Here is a 16,772-nt window from a genome sequence, read left to right as displayed (position 1 = left end):
TGACCTTTAGCCAAACATCCCGAGTGAATTTCTGCCCGAATCTTCCAATTGAGATCACTCTCTACTGCAGGTAAGATACTGTCTGTTCATAAAGCAAGCACCTTTTCCTTTTGGACGTTCTGCTGATTCTGGTTCTTGACATAACTAAAGATTAAATAAGCAGAGATATTAAATGGACAAAAAAGAAAGGAAAACTTTGAGCTAAGGTGAAAACAATTAGTTTGTCAGGACACCAACACACCATTGGCTCCAGGCTCATGCAACCGAGAGAGAGGATTGGGAAGTGGTCCTGCAGGGATCTGGACAGCAACGGGAGGTGATGGATCGCTGTGGGGTTGGACTCATATGGAAGAGGTGCCTCCTCCTCCTTGTCCCCTCGCTGCAGTATTGAGCTCTCCCTAGAGAGGACAGCAGAGAGAGAAGGTGAAAAGTAAAACATTGTGTGAATCATCAGGACAAAGAAAAAAAGCACTGAGGAGGAGAAGGCACGGTCAGAAATGCAATGAACGCCTGAGATAGTTCTGCCAACAAATGCTCTGCTTCATTAAAAAAAGAAGGAAATGCAAGAATCTTATCTGAAAGAGAGAAAGACGGTTGTTCTGCATTCCTGACATCTGTAATTCAAACCTGAATGAGCCCAGATCTTCATCTTGCTGGCTGGGCCAAACTGTCCAACGAAACCGAAGAGGAAAGTGGTTCTTATTGACGAGACACGCTGTGTGAGTGTTAGCCAGGCCGATATAAGTCTTCTTCAGCTCTACAATGTCCGACTCAAAACGAAGGTCAAGCTCCACACAAGTCCCTGACAAGCTGATGTAAACATCTTCACCTGAACAGAAGATGTGAAGAATCTGTGTAAATAATTAGCATTTGTTTATGGGCCGGGCCAGCAGGTCGGAGGTGTCTTTTAAACATGAACTTATGAGACAGAAAAAGAGACTTTTACAAGTTACAACACAAATCAAATAACTCGAGTCGGCATACGCTACTGTTAAGATGTTATTCATAATTCTTGAGGCAGAGCTTTTGTACATTTACTGCAGCACAAAAAAATTATTAATTCATATTAAATTATGCACAAAAGACACTACCTGGAAAATCTGCATGCAAAACAACTTATATTTATTTGATGCTGAAAACCTGTTGAATCATGAAGATTTTGGAATGAAATATTTAGGACTGAAGTTGGATGTGACCGCCTTCAGCAAACACCTCAAATTATCGGACACTGCTCAGTGATTCTGTCTATAGAGCTCCAGGAGTTGACGTTACTTCTCCCGGCATGCAACAGTTCAAATCGAACGGTGCCATCTTGGCAGGCAGTAGCCCGCAGCTAGGCTATTTGTTATTGTCAGAAAACTCAATCAAATGGGAAATATGGTAGATTCCTGTTGTGCCCCAGGATGCAGAACAGACGCGGACGAGATAAGGGAAGAGCCATCTACAGGATTCCCCAAGATCCGGAACACCGCAAACGTTGGATCATCGCAATGAAACGTGCTAGCCTCCAGGCTAAAATGAAGCTGTGGGATCCCGAAAGTAAAGGTTTTCGCTTATGCAGCGACCACTTCATATCAGGTACTTCAACCAATGTTTCCTCAACTGTGTATGGTATTTATTTTAAATGCTTTTATTACTATTCTTAGTGGGCTTCCTTAACTTATTTTGGCGTGGCTTTTTCTGTCTTATTACTCATAGCAACAAGTAAACATCACGTAAAACGTTGCCTCATGAGTTCTGCGTGCTGCCGTTTACGTGTCTTATAATCACAGCAATTAACTGACTAAGCTGTATTTCATTTTTAAGCAATGGTTGATCAATTGTCAGATCACACATAAAAAGCACACGATATTTCACACAGACATAACCTTGCTGTTGCTAATGGTAACAAAAATCTCCATTTACCCTCCCGGTGACAACAGTGCTGTCCTTTACAGGAAGAATCCAGATCTGGATACCGACAACAAACCTTGATTGAGTCCATTTGTATCCCTCCAGGCTTTTATATGCTCTTAGCGATGCTCCGGAGTAGGACGAGGGAAAATTAACAAGGAAATTATAAATGTCAGGGTATCTCAAATCCGGTAAGAGGTCCGCTCCGACAGCTTCTGGCGTTTTAAAAAGTATTACAGGGGCACGGTAAGGGTCTGAGATGTTTAGTCTATTTCATTTCTGACTATATAAAAGGATTTCTTCGGTTTTAAAGTGTGAAGTAAACTCCGACGGAGTAAAATCCAAGCCGATCCCGTTCATTTTGTTTACCTTTGTTGCTGCCAACATGGCATCTACTCTCTGAGAGTCACGTGACGTCCGGAGCTCTATGGGATTAGTAGCAATACTAAATGACCACCACAGCCCTCTCATTTCAACAGTAAATCTAAGAAACAAAAATAAGATGCAAAACTGAGCTTTTGTATGAAGCCGCCGACATAAATGTAAATTGAGATTGTTTGTTTACATTTAAATTAGAGGTGACGGAGCTCAAACCTGTAGAAAACTTCTACGTTTTCTTAGATAGCTCCTATTGAATTACACTATAAAGACCTATTTAAAAGTGATAGAATTCCAGTATAGAACATCTCAGAAAGGGCACACTTTCTTAAGCTGGAGGTGCACTGTGCGACTTTTCCGCTCATAGTGTTCAGCTTTATCTCAAACTGCATGACTTCCTCATGGAGCGAAGCTCACGAGTCATGTTTCCAGACTGTATGACCCAATGCTGTATTGGGACCTGACTGCTCACACCGTACGTGTGCTAGCAATATATGGGAGCTAAAAAATAGGCTAAAAACTGTAGTTTTTACACAACACATTGGACCTTTGAGTCCAAAACCTCAGAAGACCGGGATACTGCTTTGTTGTTATTGAAAATTTTTCTCAACCTTTATTTGCAAAAAAATCAACAAATACAAACTTTGTTATAGATATCTGTTGTCCTTCGGGCTTGCATGGACTAGTAGTCGTATCTAAATCCTGTACTGGGCAGGAAGCCATTTCAAGGAGGCCAGCACTGGAGTGCTGTGTTCCTTTTTCTTGATGCCACAAATAAATCTGGCAGCAGCATTCTCCACTAATTGCAGCCACAACAGCGTTGAATGACCCAGCCAGGCATATAGGGCAATACAAAAGTCCACTCTCGACAGAACAAATATTTTTATGGTTATCGCCAAATCCTTCTTGGAAAGTAACAGCATAATATCCGTGACTGCAGCTGTAAAAAGCTGGACCTGGCAATTGCATTTATTTGAACATCCAACTTTAGAATCTGCATCCAGTTTCACCCCCAGATCCGTGACCACTGTCCCTTCAAATGGAGCCAGGAATGAAAGGTTCGCACCATGCTGCTGATGGTCACTAGGAGTAAACACAATTAACTCTCTTATTCCCATCCAGACTGAGGTAGTTAGCCACCATCCACTATTACATCTCCACAACACAATCCTTTAGCATTTGTATCTCGCCTCCCATCCCCTGTTGGATTGGCAGATATATATTTGACAGTCATCAGCATATAGATGAAACTCCATTCCATAATTCTGCTGAAGCAGTCCCAAGAGAAGCATATAAATGGAAAACAGGGGAACTAGCACTGACCCCTGCGGCACCCCCCATGTCCGCAGAATGCCTGTGGATGAACAATCCCTCATGCTCACACAGAGCAATCTTGTGAGATAAGATCTCATCCATTGAAGAGCTGAACCAGTTAGCCCAACCCACTGTGCTGGCCTGTCCGACAGAAGTGACCTCCTTTTATCCCGTCTTGTTTGAGAGGTGCCTGATGGCGTTTATTCTAGCTTCAGCTTTGCTACTATAAATGCCAAAATCCTTCCCAGAGAGCCGCGGCAAATCCCGTTTTGCAAACGCTATGGTCCTGTAAAATCAGCTACTGCTGTGAGGAGGCGCACACACACACACACACACACACAGTGCTGCCAGACACAGCAAAGCAGGGTGCAAAACCAGAATCAGAGAGTCTCCAAAAACAAGGCTGCTTTTGTTTAATAATAGAGACACTGCGGACTTCTCTGTGCTCTTTTGCCCCTCCTTTGACTAACAGCAGAAAAAATGCTGCGTTACAGTTTTATGGCTGTAATGTGAATGCAAATTAAAACATTAAGACTTTATCCTCTCAAGCTGAAGTCTTTATGCTCCATAATTAGAAAGAAGCTTTGGATGCATTTTGACCTGACATGTACAGAAGACTGAGGATAACTAGGGGAAAGATATTGCATAAAGATTTGCATTTTATAAAAATAAAAATTAATAAAGAGCTTCATGAAAATCTGAGTCAGATTAAGGGACAGGGCTGCTGCAGTCAGAGGATTTTGTTATTGTGTCTGGGATTACTTCAAACACAAAATGATTCAACACACTCATGTTGTTGGTTTAATAAAACTCCTGCTTCCATCTGTGTGCCTCAGATTCACACAAAATATATAACATCTAATATTAGACATAATTTCTTCAAATTTAACATTTAGCTGCTGTACAAAATCTAACGATTTAAATGTGATCTATTGATTTGACATTAGGCCTTAAAGGTAAAACAAACATATTAAGTTGAACAGACTGCAACAAAAATGTGTTAGAACATGAAAATACTCAGGCTCTAGAGTACTTTGTGTAATAAAGCTGTGACCAAAGTCACCAACAGTTTCATTATATTGAGCTGAATTTTGCTCACCAGTATGGTAGTGCAGAACCAGGTCTTCCTGGTGGCTTCCTACAGTCATGGGCTGGAAAAACACGGTCACCTGCATGCTTTCACCTACATCAAGAGTTCCACAGGAGGGCGTCACTGAGAACGGGCTGGAACAAACAGTTGTTGTAGAAACAGACACAAGTGATAGGAGCTTAAAACATGAATAAATGGATGGCTGTTATCTGTAATATGGGACTTCACTGACAGAATAATGTACGAGTTACTCTGATGACATTGGTTCATTATTGAATTGCATTGCTAACATGGAAGTTTATTTGCTGGGTCACTGAGTTATTATCTTAAATCTAATAAAAAGGATCTTCAGTCACAACAGAAATCAGACCATCACCTTTGTGTTCGTAGCTCAAACATGGCCCTGCTGTTCCCAATGTTATACACATTGTGAGTTTTCTCTGTGGAGGCTTTCACGTGACAGACAGGTAACAAAACCTCATCCCGAAAGTCCAGAATAGCCCGTGGCCCGATGGCTCGAACTGGGACCACAAACCGCTCTCTTTGTGTCTCAAAATGCAGGTTGCTAATGTAGTCCTGAATGGAGAACAACAAGGAATGCTACAAACAACCCAACTGGTAAATAACTTACAAACTTCAAGAAGCCTGAAGCTAAACAGAAATTTGTGCTTCAGTCTACATGCATTCAATCTTTTACTATCAGTACACACACACACACGCGCGCACGCGCGCGTGTGTGTGTGTGTACTTGTTTGCTTTGTTTTAATTCTACCTCTGATCTAATGTCAAACCTTGTTTTCCTGTGGGGTGAATGAAACTGTAAAAGTGGCAGCCAGCCCTGATGCTACTTTGCCACTCCCGTTTTCTGGTCCCACCACATGGAACACCTTTGAATTCAGCTTCTCCAGCATGACAGACTGTGGCACCTAACAAAAATCCAAATGGATATAAACATAAATCCTAGCAGGTGCTTATTCATTCCTGTTTGTATTTCTCTCATCATGACTTTTCCAGTCATACAACCAAACACAACAAGCTGTCAACAGTATTTTCTTTAGAGTGATAATTGATGTTTTGTCAGAAGATATTTATTTACAAGACTCAGCGATCCTTTTCAGTAACGCACCGTGCCTTTGTTGAGAAGAATCAGAGGCAACGTGTAAGTCTGGAAGGGAGTGAAGTTCTGGAAGACCAGTTCTGATGGGAAGACCTGAAAACTCATCTGTAAATGATAAATGGATATTTATACAGCACCTTCATGGTTCTACAACCCCTGAAGGTGCTTTACAACTAACTAGTCATTCACTTATGCACACACACATTCGCACACTATGTGAAGCTAAAACACAGCAGGCAGGAGAGCAACAGGACTTATAACACGACCTGTTTAATGTTAAAAATCGCAAATTGTCATTTACTACGTTTGCATCGTAGAATAAATGTCATCTTTAATCAGAGCTAAGCTAACATCTCTACTTTTTTAATCCAAAAATACATCCTTGAAAACAAGGTTTGTAGAAAATCACTTCTTTAGATTTCCATTGAAAACAATCATCTTTTTATTTGAAAAAGACACCCTACGGTAAAGGTTTTTAGTTTCATGACCTACATACTCATCGATCATCGTTTCTTCTTCTTCTACCTGGACAATGTAATGTATTTAGTTAGTAGCACATGATCTGTACATATAACTCCTTATATTTGTCTGAAAATGCGTTTTGAAAATCTATAAATATGTTTGTTTCAGGACTAGAGGTCACTAGAGGTCACAATACCTAAGTGCAAACAAAACCTGCAGCTTTGACTGTGGGATAATCAACTGAATGAAGGCATCTCCCTGAGTTCTCAAGTGGGTGCCCTCCTTTCTCAACATTTCACTGATGAGCTCACAACATCTCCAAAGGGTTCAGCAGTGACTCCCATTGTCCCGGGTTCACCCCCAAGATGCCATCTACCCAGTTGAGGCCCAGCTATAGTATTTTCTCTTCAGCTAAGACCACTGGCTGCCCCTTTCAGCAGCTCTGGACAGGTCCTTCTTCGCCCGCCAATGACCCTGTCCCGCCAAGCTCGCGTAGCAGCCTTGATGTTGTGGAGGCTACAAATCCTCAACATGCCTTTCTGAAAGGCCGAAACTTTGTCTTCCAGCCACGTTGTTGTGCTCCAGCTGAAAGTTCAGTGTATCTCAGTTTCTTGCGCTCGTAAGCCTCCTGTATTAGTAAACTAGAATGCAGAACTATGAGTGCAAAGTAAAAGCACACACCTGTAATTATTAAATGTTTACTTTGATGTATTTATCTATAGCAGACTCCCATGAGTTGTTCTCTTCCACAGATGAAAGTCGGTACCTGAGTAAGCATAAAGTCATTTTTATAACGACCAACTTCAATTCCAAGCACCGTGTCATTTATGATGCTTTGCCCAGTATCCAGCACATAATCGTTTTTTATTATACTACCACAGCTTGCTCATCAGTGCCACTTTCACTGTGCCATCTGTAACCATGTCTTCTAGTTTTTCTCATTTCATGTTAGTTATAAAGATCTCTAAGGAATGTCAACTTTGGCTGCCATTTACCTTGGGATGTGTTTTGCTGCTTGCGCTGAAATGCTCAAGGATATGAGGTGGATGCACCTCCCTGATGTTTTCCAGGCGTTCTTCAGAGGACTGCAGCATCTCCTGAGTGAAAACTGATGGGGTCATCTGCAGCCACACAGAGAAAGTGACTGTTATTTAATATGCAATGAGTTTAAATCAGTAATAAGCCTGTGGTTGTTACTACTGAAGAAGGAAATGTCCCTGGCTGTAAGGAAACACTGTAGTCAGGTATTGATTTTTGTTCCCTATCAGAAGCCAAGGTAATATAAGGGAATGCAATCATTTGAAGAAGGTTCTTAGAAATTTCCAAAAGATGGGTCACAGGAAACCCAGTTGAAATTCTGCACAATACTTAAGTTATTTTCTGTTATACTTGATAATTAAATTCTAAAAACAATATTTTTTGAAAAAAGGCAAGATGTTCTCACTCTTTGTGGCTTGTCCTTCTTATCGGTACAAAGCAGGGAGGTCTGCCTCTGAACCTGAAAGGTGTTCATTCTGAAGGTGTTTAGTGATCAAAATTACCTGCATTAAAAAGCGCAAGAAAAAAAGGCATTTTATACTGTTATTAAAATTCAGAATGACCTGCTGTTGACAAATTAAAGCTTTCCAACAAATCCCTCCTAAATGACTGACACACTACAGGCATCATGCATTACAGTGTGGTGTAACAATGAAACCTCCTGATCAGAATAAACAGAAAAAACTGCAGCTCTTTGCTTCCATAAAAGATGTTGATAACACCTGTTAGCTCTCCGGATCTACACCTGTTCATGGTTCTGTTTTCACTCTGTACTTCAATCCTTTTAGCGGTTTTCCTCAGGCAAGAACTACAGATTCTTCTTCTTTTTTTCTTCCTGTGTCCTGTATGGCTGTAAAGCAAACAAAATGAATGCCTGAGTGCCAAAGACAAGCCTTACAGTTTTACTGTCATATAGGTGGAGCATTATTGACTCAGCTATAATCCGCTGCTTGATGTCTAAACTTTATTAGAAATGTATTTGGTTGTTTTAAATCCCAACGAACACGGAGACAGAAATAAGAAAGGGGGGGGGGGGGGGGTAAAGAATCTGCTTCTAGACCTGAAGAAAAAGAGATCCTAAGTATCTGTTCCAACAGCATGAGGTTTTATAACAGTAACAATTGTTGCTGAAAAGCACACAGTAATAATTGATAGTGCATTTAGTGCCAACCACAGCATTAGGTTATGCGTCAAAAATGCCCAAGTCCATACTTGTGAGAGCACCATGTGAACACCTGTGTGTGTACACGTGCTTGTACATGTACGGTTCCTCTATAGGAGTGTCCAATAGTGAGTGTGAGGGGCAACCGACCTGCCCCCAAAGACGGATAAGGTGGAGTTCCAAGCCCTAGAGATCCAAGGGTCTCCCCAAAGCAAAGGAACCCCAGGGAGACATGGTAAGGGAGACAGCCGCCATAGAAGCTTCCTCCATCTTCTGTGGGTCTTTGGGGACAGGTCTGTAGCCCTTCACACTCAGTATTGGACACTACACATACACAAGTGGAAGGATAGACTTGGGCATTTTCAACACATCACCTGTGTGGCTGTGGTTGGCACAAAATGCATAATGAATTATTACCGTGTGTTTCTCAGCAAAATTGTTACTTTTATATATAAAAATACTGCTATTAAATTATGACTCTTTGACTTCACAAATGGTGCCCTATAATAAAAATTCACCTCTTTACCTCCCGATCAGCTGATGACAGCTTCAACACATCCTAACGCTCTGCATTTTCTTATCAGTAATAGAAACTGTGTTGAACTGACGGAGGAAAGTAAATAAGACTACACGTTGCTGAAAAACTAAATTCCCATGAGTATATAGTGATGTGTCGGTCATGAACAAAACGGCCCTAAGAGCCGGCTCCTTGAAGTGACCGATTAGAGCCGGCTCCTTCTTGGAGCTGGAGTGAGTTACACACAGCACCCCCCATCCTACCCTGAGTCACTAACAAATGACAAAAATGTACACACACCAATGTGCACTCACACACATACACACACACACAGAGCGTGCCTCCAATTGCGTGGGTCAGAGTGTGAGGGGGTGAAGCGTACCTCTGGGCCGATGGTGCATGCAATATTCCTGGGACAATGACCGTGATGGGATCTGTAAATATTAGTGGGGACAAATCTGTAAAAGAGGAGGAAAGAAAAATAAACAGTGCTACAGAAGGGTAAGGACATGAGTGAAAACAGGACAGGCAGCAGGATTTGGACACATTGTTACTACAATGACATTTCCAAGGCAAAGTGTGGAATATGCAAATGATAAATCGTATCCAGCATGCTCTAATACTGTGGCTCAAAGCTGATAAGTATTTTACTTAGAGTTTGTTCTGTCAGTTAAAATGTGTTTTTGTGGATCTCTGCTTCATGTTCATTAAAATAAAGAAAAGAAGAAAGAAAGAAATCATTCTTTTAAATGTTGCCTCTCAAGATTAAAATAACATAAAAGGCGCTTCACAAAAACAAGAAATTTTAAATATAAAAAAGCTTTTTTAAACAATGATCTAAAAATGTTTCAATGACAAAAAATCTAAATTGTGATTAAAATTTTTAAGGAAAGGGAGGGAGAAAATGAATATGAAAGAGGGAAAGGTGGAGTAGGTAGAAAGAGCAGAATAAGGAGAGGGTGAAGGTCACACCAAAGCCAGCCTGAACAGGTGAGTTTTCAGCTGCTTTGTAAAGGAGACCCCTGAGTCCACTGATCTCAGGCTCAGGGGGAGAGAGTTCCAGAGTCTGGGGGCTACAGCAGCAAACGATCTGCCACCTTTGGTCTTTAGCCTGGTGCGCTGCACAACTAGTAGGTTATTTAAATAATAAACATTTTATATAATGTATGTGCAGTGTTGTGCCCGAATGCGTTCATGTAACGATCGTTCGTGAATTTGTTCGTTTTTTTCATTAACGTGAACTAAACTCGTTTGTATTTTGCCTGACGAACGTAAAAGTGAGTGCGTTCATCCTGGAGTGTGTGAACGGGTTTATGAACGCGTTCTTTCACCGTTCTAGCTCCAGATCTCCACGGAGCTTTTCCGAAGCTAGCCTAGCTAAAACCATAGATATGTAAATAAACACTTTGTATATATATGTTTATATTCTGTATCTATGGCTGAAACATCCTGTTAACCATAGAGTTTAAAAAAGTAGAACCCGCAATTGAGAGCCGAAAGAGCCAGTTCATTTTGTGAGTCAAGCCGGAGTTAACGTAAACATTAAAAACATATATAGGTAATTATTACTATTTGCTGTATTTTATATGGAAGCGTATTACCGTCAGTGCGGGGTAAAAAAAAAAACTCAGGACCACTATCTCGTAATCACGAGAAATGTTCTCGTTAAAACGTGATATAAATATCGTTTTAACGACAACGTTTCTCGTTATTACAATATATTTTCTTGTTAAAATTAGAAGCTTTCTTGTTAAAACCTGATTTATATCACGTGTTAACGAAAATTCTTTCCGAAACGTCTTCTATAACTTGTAATAATGACATGAATAATAACGGTAAAACGGCGACATCTCGCGGGATGTTTGAGTCTCGACAGGAAGAAACGGAGGGAGAAGAGATGGAGACTCCAATGGAACCACTTTTTGCCGTAACTTGTCTGAGGAATGTATTTCTGTATCTGCAGTGTGGTACCGTCTACTGGTAATATTAACCAAAGTAGGTGACACATTTTAGACGCTTAGCTTACCTGAAATTAGAATCGATTTAGCACAGTTCTATGTTACTGAATGCATCTGCAGTGTGGTACCGTCTACTGGTAATATTAACACCCCGTTTTAAATGACATTTACTTGTATTTTACTCATCTATGCCTAATGTGTTCATAACCTATGCTTGTTATAATGATTATTCATACGTTTATTCACTTTTTATTGTGTGGCACAACAGAGCAGTAACTTCAGAACATTATAAATTGCGAAAATCTAAAAAAAATATATGTTTTTATGGATAAATGTAACATTTTAGTCTTCAGCTTCTCATATTTAGAAAAGGTAACTCCTGTCCAGTGTGTAGAAATGACAAAGCTCTAGAAGGAACACACACAGTAAAACAATATATTTATTGTTTTGCTCTTGGAGAATATATAATGTATCAAATTGTGCTATAAAGTTCAGCAAATATGTGTTTAGTTAAAACTGTTTATTTTGTTTAATTTTATTTAGAAATCATTTCAATTTTATTGTGATTATGGATTGATCTATCAGCTATTGCAAGCATGGATGATAACAGCTTGGCCACCTACATTCCCATCTATGGTGACAGGATTGCCACACGGAGATTTTGCTCAGAGTACCAAAGAAAAGGTGAGAGAGATGTGCAGCGACAGACACTGCTTCAAAAACTCAGAAGAAAGATGGGAATTGACAACTATCAAGAGGAGTCGGACCAAGAAGAAACATATTCAACTCGTAAACACCCTAAAGCCTATTTAAGGAATAACAAGCTGGCTGTGAGAAAGACAAGAAAGGTTGAGTTAGGATGGATACATGAAGGAAAGCAACAATGCAAGAAAAATGGAGGAGGAACGAGGAGAGTGGATGTGCCAAAAGAAGCAAAAAAATCTGATATTTTAAGTATTGCAAAGGAGCTGTTTTTTCCAAATGGACAATCTAAAAAGAGAAAACTGGAAGATTTCACTTGTAATATTTTAGATTATCAAGAGGATGGCATTTTAGAAGAAGACATGACAGTAGGAGAACTTTATTCCCTGCTGAAAATGGGAATTTTAAGATGTTATCTTTGCGCAAAGGAACGGAAAGAACTGACAATCACAGAACTCATCAATGTGCCAGATGAAAGAGTGGAGAACGATGAACCAGAAGAAAAAAAAAACTTCTCAGAGTCATCTAACTCCTCTGAAGTTATGGTAGGACATTACACCGGTGAACCTCAGGCATGGCAACTTGCTGACACTCTGCCCTTTTCATCAGATGATGAAGGGGAATCTGTGAGTTTTAATCTACCATCAACTTCCCTGAACTTTGTGAGTCCTGTAAATCAGTCACTCTCAAACAACTCTGCACCATCTACATCTACTCCCACTGAGAATCCTGCATCTCCTGATATGGGCTCAGTGTTTGTTTTGTCCAGTCTGTCAAATGATGAAGGAAACTTTGCGATTCTTGGTCAACCAGCATCTGCCCATAACCTGGCAAATCCAAACAGTCAGCCTTTAACAATCAATGCACTGCCATCTACTTCCAGTCTAACAGAGCAACCTACACATACATTTATGCTACCTGCACCTAATGTCAGTTCTTCAGTAGCGAAGCACACAGTAACACTGAGCTGTCTGGATTTGAAGTTGTTAATGTCAGCATTAAGCTTCATAGGACAAAGCATATGGATGAACTAATCACACAGTTCAAAGATCCCAACTTGCTCACCTACCCTTTGAAATTTACTTTCATAGATGAGAAGGGAGCAGATGCTGATGGCATTTCCAGAAATGTCTATTCTGCTTTCTGGACAGAGTTCTTGGATTGTCTTGCTGAAGGGCAGGACATGAGAGTTCCATTACTTACACCGAAGTGGCAGGAGCAAGAATGGAAATCAGTTGGACGCATTCTTGTTAAGGGTTTTCAGGATCATGGCTATTATTGTGGCAGCAGTAGCTCAGGTGGTAGAGCGGGTTGCCTCTTGATCGGAGGGTCATGGGTTTGATTCTAGCTCCCGCCAGGGGTATCCTGCTGTTGTGTCCTTGGGCAAGACACTTCACCCAACTTGCCTCTGTTAGTGGTGGTCAGAGGGGCCGACGGCGCCAAATGGCAGCCTCACCTCTGTCAGACCTCCCCAGGGCGGCTGTGGCTACAAGTAGCTTACCATCACTAGCAGTGTGTGAATGTGAGAGTGTGTGAAAGTGTCTTTGGGTGTCTAGAAAAGCGCTATATAAGTTCAATGAATTATTTTTTTTTTCCTTGCCGTCCTGCTCCAGCTTTCACAGTGGCATTGGTTTTTGGTGAACACTCAGTGTCACCTGACTTACTGTTTGAGTCACTCCTCTTTTACATCAGTCCAGAAGAAAGGGATCTTGTGAACAAGGCTTTACTGGATGATCCTCTTGGTGATGAGCGTGATAAACTGATTGACCTATTAGACTGTATGGGTACTAAATCATTTCCAACAAGAGAAAACTTGAAAGCTGTATTTTTAAATATTGCACACAAGCTTATCATTCAACAGCCAAGGTATGCTCTTGATAAAATGTCTTTCTCACAGCCAGCTTGTTATTCCTTAAATAGGCTTTAGGGTGTTTACGAGTTGAATATGATTCTTCTTGGTCCGACTCCTCTTGATAGTTGTCAATTCCCATCTTTCTTCTGAGTTTTTGAAGCAGTGTCTGTCGCTGCACATCTCTCTCACCTTTTCTTTGGTACTCTGAGCAAAATCTCCGTGTGGCAATCCTGTCACCATAGATGGGAATGTAGGTGGCCAAGCTGTTATCATCCATGCTTGCAATAGCTGATACATCAATCTATAATCACAATAAAATTGAAATTATTTCTAAATAAAATTAAACAAAATAAACAGTTTTAACTAAACACATATTTGCTGAACTTTATAGCGCAATTTGATACATTATATATTCTCCAAGAGCAAAACAATAAATATATTGTTTTACTGTGTGTGTTCCTTCTAGAGCTTTGTCATTTCTACACACTGGACAGGAGTTACCTTTTCTAAATATGAGAAGCTGAAGACTAAAATGTTACATTTATCCATAAAAACATTTTTTTTTTAGATTTTCGCAATTTATAATGTTCTGAAGTTACTGCTCTGTTGTGCCACAAAATAAAAAGTGAATAAACGTATGAATAATCATTATAACAAGCATAGGTTATGAACACATTAGGCATAGATGAGTAAAATACAAGTAAATGTCATTTAAAACGGGGTGTTAATATTACCAGTAGACGGTACCACACTGCAGATACATTCAGTAACAGAACTGTGTTAAATCGATTCTAATTTCAGGTAAGCTAAGCGTCTAAAATGTGTCACCTACTTTGTCTCTCCTCATTGCAGAAATGCTTTCCTCAGACAAGTTACGCTGACTTAAAAAGGCAAAAAGTGGTTCTATTGGAGTCTCCATCTCTTCTCCCTCCATTTCTTCTTGTCGAGACTCAAACATCCCGCGAGATGTCGCCATTTTACCGTTATTATTCATGTCATTATTACAAGTTATAGAAGACATTATTTCGAGAAAAAAAATCTCGTTAAAACGTGATATAAATCACGTTTTAACGAGAATTTCTAATTTCTAGAAAAGTTTCTAATTTTAACAAGAAAGTATCTTGTAATAACGAGAAACGTTGTCGTTAAAACGATATTTATATCACGTTTTAACGAGCACACTTCTCGTGATTACGAGATAATGGTCCTGAGTTTTTTTTACCCCGCACTGACGGTAATACGCTTCCGTAATTTTACATCACAAACTTTCTACAATAAAGAGGAGAAAATTACAATATTAAAGTTACAGCTTCAGTTACAATGTTTAATTTGTTATAAATGCCTTTTAGTTTTTAAATAATATAAGATAATATTTTAAAATAGCTAATTGTTGTAACAAAGTTCGTTATTTAACAATTTTACTAAACAAAACCAAAAAAACAAAGTCTTACCACGTCGAATTATCTGAAAAACGAAAGTTATGCGTCACGAAAACCATATTGCCATTAAGTCCTTCTAGGCTGTTGCCGTGGTAACGAGTCAACGTGCTCTTTAGTAATAAGCAGTTCTCTGATTGGCTGGCAGCTGCCTTCTTCTTAAAGCGGTAGCTGTCTTTTCTGGTGTTGATCATAAAATGAAGGAAAACTATATTGAGAATTATAAAAATCCAGAGTCAAAGTACCTCATTATACCAATCCAGATTATCTGAATTCTGTCATTTTTGGGAATTCAGTTCTCCCAAATCGTGACAGCAATTTCTCTTTGATTTGTGCTAAAGGGTCACCTCTGCTATTTCCAGAATAAAGATTTCATAATTTTACTGTAGATTTTTGGAGAAATACAGAGTCAAAGTACCTCAATATTGTTGTTAATTATTTACCTCATTATTATCATTTTGATCAGTTTGTGAGACAGAAGAGTAGTGTGTCTAACTAGGTGGTCAGCAACACAGGAGAACCAGAGGGGGCACTCACCATTCTCTTATATTCTGTACACATCAGACTTCAAATCTATGAAAGCCCATTCCTGCCACTCAGATTAAAAAAAATAATTATCTCATAATTATTATTTAGCTATATCATAATAATAAGATGCTATCAATAATAATGAGATACTATCTCATTATTATGACTTAGCTATACTAAGTCATAATAATGAGATAGTATCTCATAAGAGACCTGTGATGTGCAGAAATACTCAGACGACTCTGCAGCCTGGAGTATCAGCGATGGTCAAGAAACGGTGAACCACTTTGTGGCATGGTTTGGGTGGGGACAATCACCTAATCTTGAATGTGGACAAAACAAAGAAAAGTATTGATTTACGAAGAGACCAGAATAGGTCTAGCTCCATTTGGTCCATGGGAGGAAAGTGCAGGCGGGTCAAAAATTTGAATACCTCTGTGTCCGCCTGGACAACAGACAAGGCTGGAGGCTCAACAGTGAAGCCATCTACAAGAAGGGACATAGTAGACTGGGTTCTACTTCGTGTGGAAGCTCAGGTACTTCAAGGTTTGCAGCAAGATGCTGCATATCTTTTTTCCATATTTGTTGTGGAGAGTATAATCTCTTGGACCATCACTTGTTGGGGTAGCATCAGTCAGGGATCTAAAAAGGCTCAACTGTCTGATTTAAAAAAAAGTCTTGTTCTGTTCTCGGGACTAGAGATGATTGTGCAAATATGTATCCTTCATAAAGTCAAAAAGATACATGCACAACACTGAGCATCTTGTTCATGACATTGTCATGTAACAAGGATCTTCAGTCGAAGGCTTTTTCTAACCTGCTGTAATACAGACCACTGCAGGAAATTTTTCTGCCCAAAGCCGTCATCATATTTAAGCACTCTTTGAAGAATATGAACTAATATAAATTCATTGTTGTAACTATTGTTTTTATTATTGCCTTGAATGATGAGGTACAACACTTAATTTCCCTCTGGAATTATTAAAGTACGGTTTTTATTTCAATTATGGCAAATCAGACTATGTTTTGTTCCTGTATTCAGGATTATTTTTTCGTCCCAAATATGGAAAGAAGTGGTGAAAAAATAAAATAAATCTCACTTCAAGATTTTTGCGAAGTTTGGCAGTCCTGAATCTTGTTATGTATCTGAATGTTATAAATTTTTCATTTGAAATGTATTTTATTTTGTGTGATTGCACATGTGTGTGTGTGTGTGTGTGTGTGTGTGTGTGTGTGTGTGTGTGTGTGTGTGTGTGTGTGTGTGTGTGTGTGTGTGTGTGTGTACTTGTTTGCTTTGTTTTAATTCTACCTCTGATCTAATGTCA

The 16,772-nt window shown here is 39.6% G+C and overlaps 1 protein-coding gene across 2 annotated transcripts in view; it reads right to left on the bottom strand.

Moving 5' to 3' along the window:
• Nucleotides 1-15,014, bottom strand: part of hydin (HYDIN axonemal central pair apparatus protein) — a 113,732-nt gene extending 98,718 nt beyond the window's left edge. Inside the window, exons 1-11 of one of the 2 annotated variants that reach the window (XM_070546530.1) lie at nt 14,935-15,014; nt 9,354-9,429; nt 8,015-8,142; nt 7,699-7,795; nt 7,250-7,375; nt 5,802-5,897; nt 5,467-5,601; nt 5,052-5,251; nt 4,685-4,809; nt 628-829; nt 242-398 (exon numbers count right to left, since the gene is read on the bottom strand). In XM_070546530.1, the coding sequence (XP_070402631.1) occupies nt 242-398; nt 628-829; nt 4,685-4,809; nt 5,052-5,251; nt 5,467-5,601; nt 5,802-5,897; nt 7,250-7,375; nt 7,699-7,767 (1,110 nt within the window). In that variant the 5' untranslated portion in view covers nt 7,768-7,795; nt 8,015-8,142; nt 9,354-9,429; nt 14,935-15,014. The remainder of the gene's footprint in view (nt 1-241; nt 399-627; nt 830-4,684; nt 4,810-5,051; nt 5,252-5,466; nt 5,602-5,801; nt 5,898-7,249; nt 7,376-7,698; nt 7,796-8,014; nt 8,143-9,353; nt 9,430-14,934) is intronic. The other variant, XM_070546531.1, reaches the window with a different exon arrangement.
• Nucleotides 15,015-16,772: the final 1,758 nt, after the last annotated feature.

The sequence above is a fragment of the Nothobranchius furzeri genome, chromosome 17 (assembly GCF_043380555.1).
Source record: "Nothobranchius furzeri strain GRZ-AD chromosome 17, NfurGRZ-RIMD1, whole genome shotgun sequence".
Lineage (NCBI taxonomy): Eukaryota > Metazoa > Chordata > Actinopteri > Cyprinodontiformes > Nothobranchiidae > Nothobranchius > Nothobranchius furzeri.
Note: the sequence above shows the minus strand (reverse complement) of the source record. Positions and strands in the feature narration are given on the sequence as shown.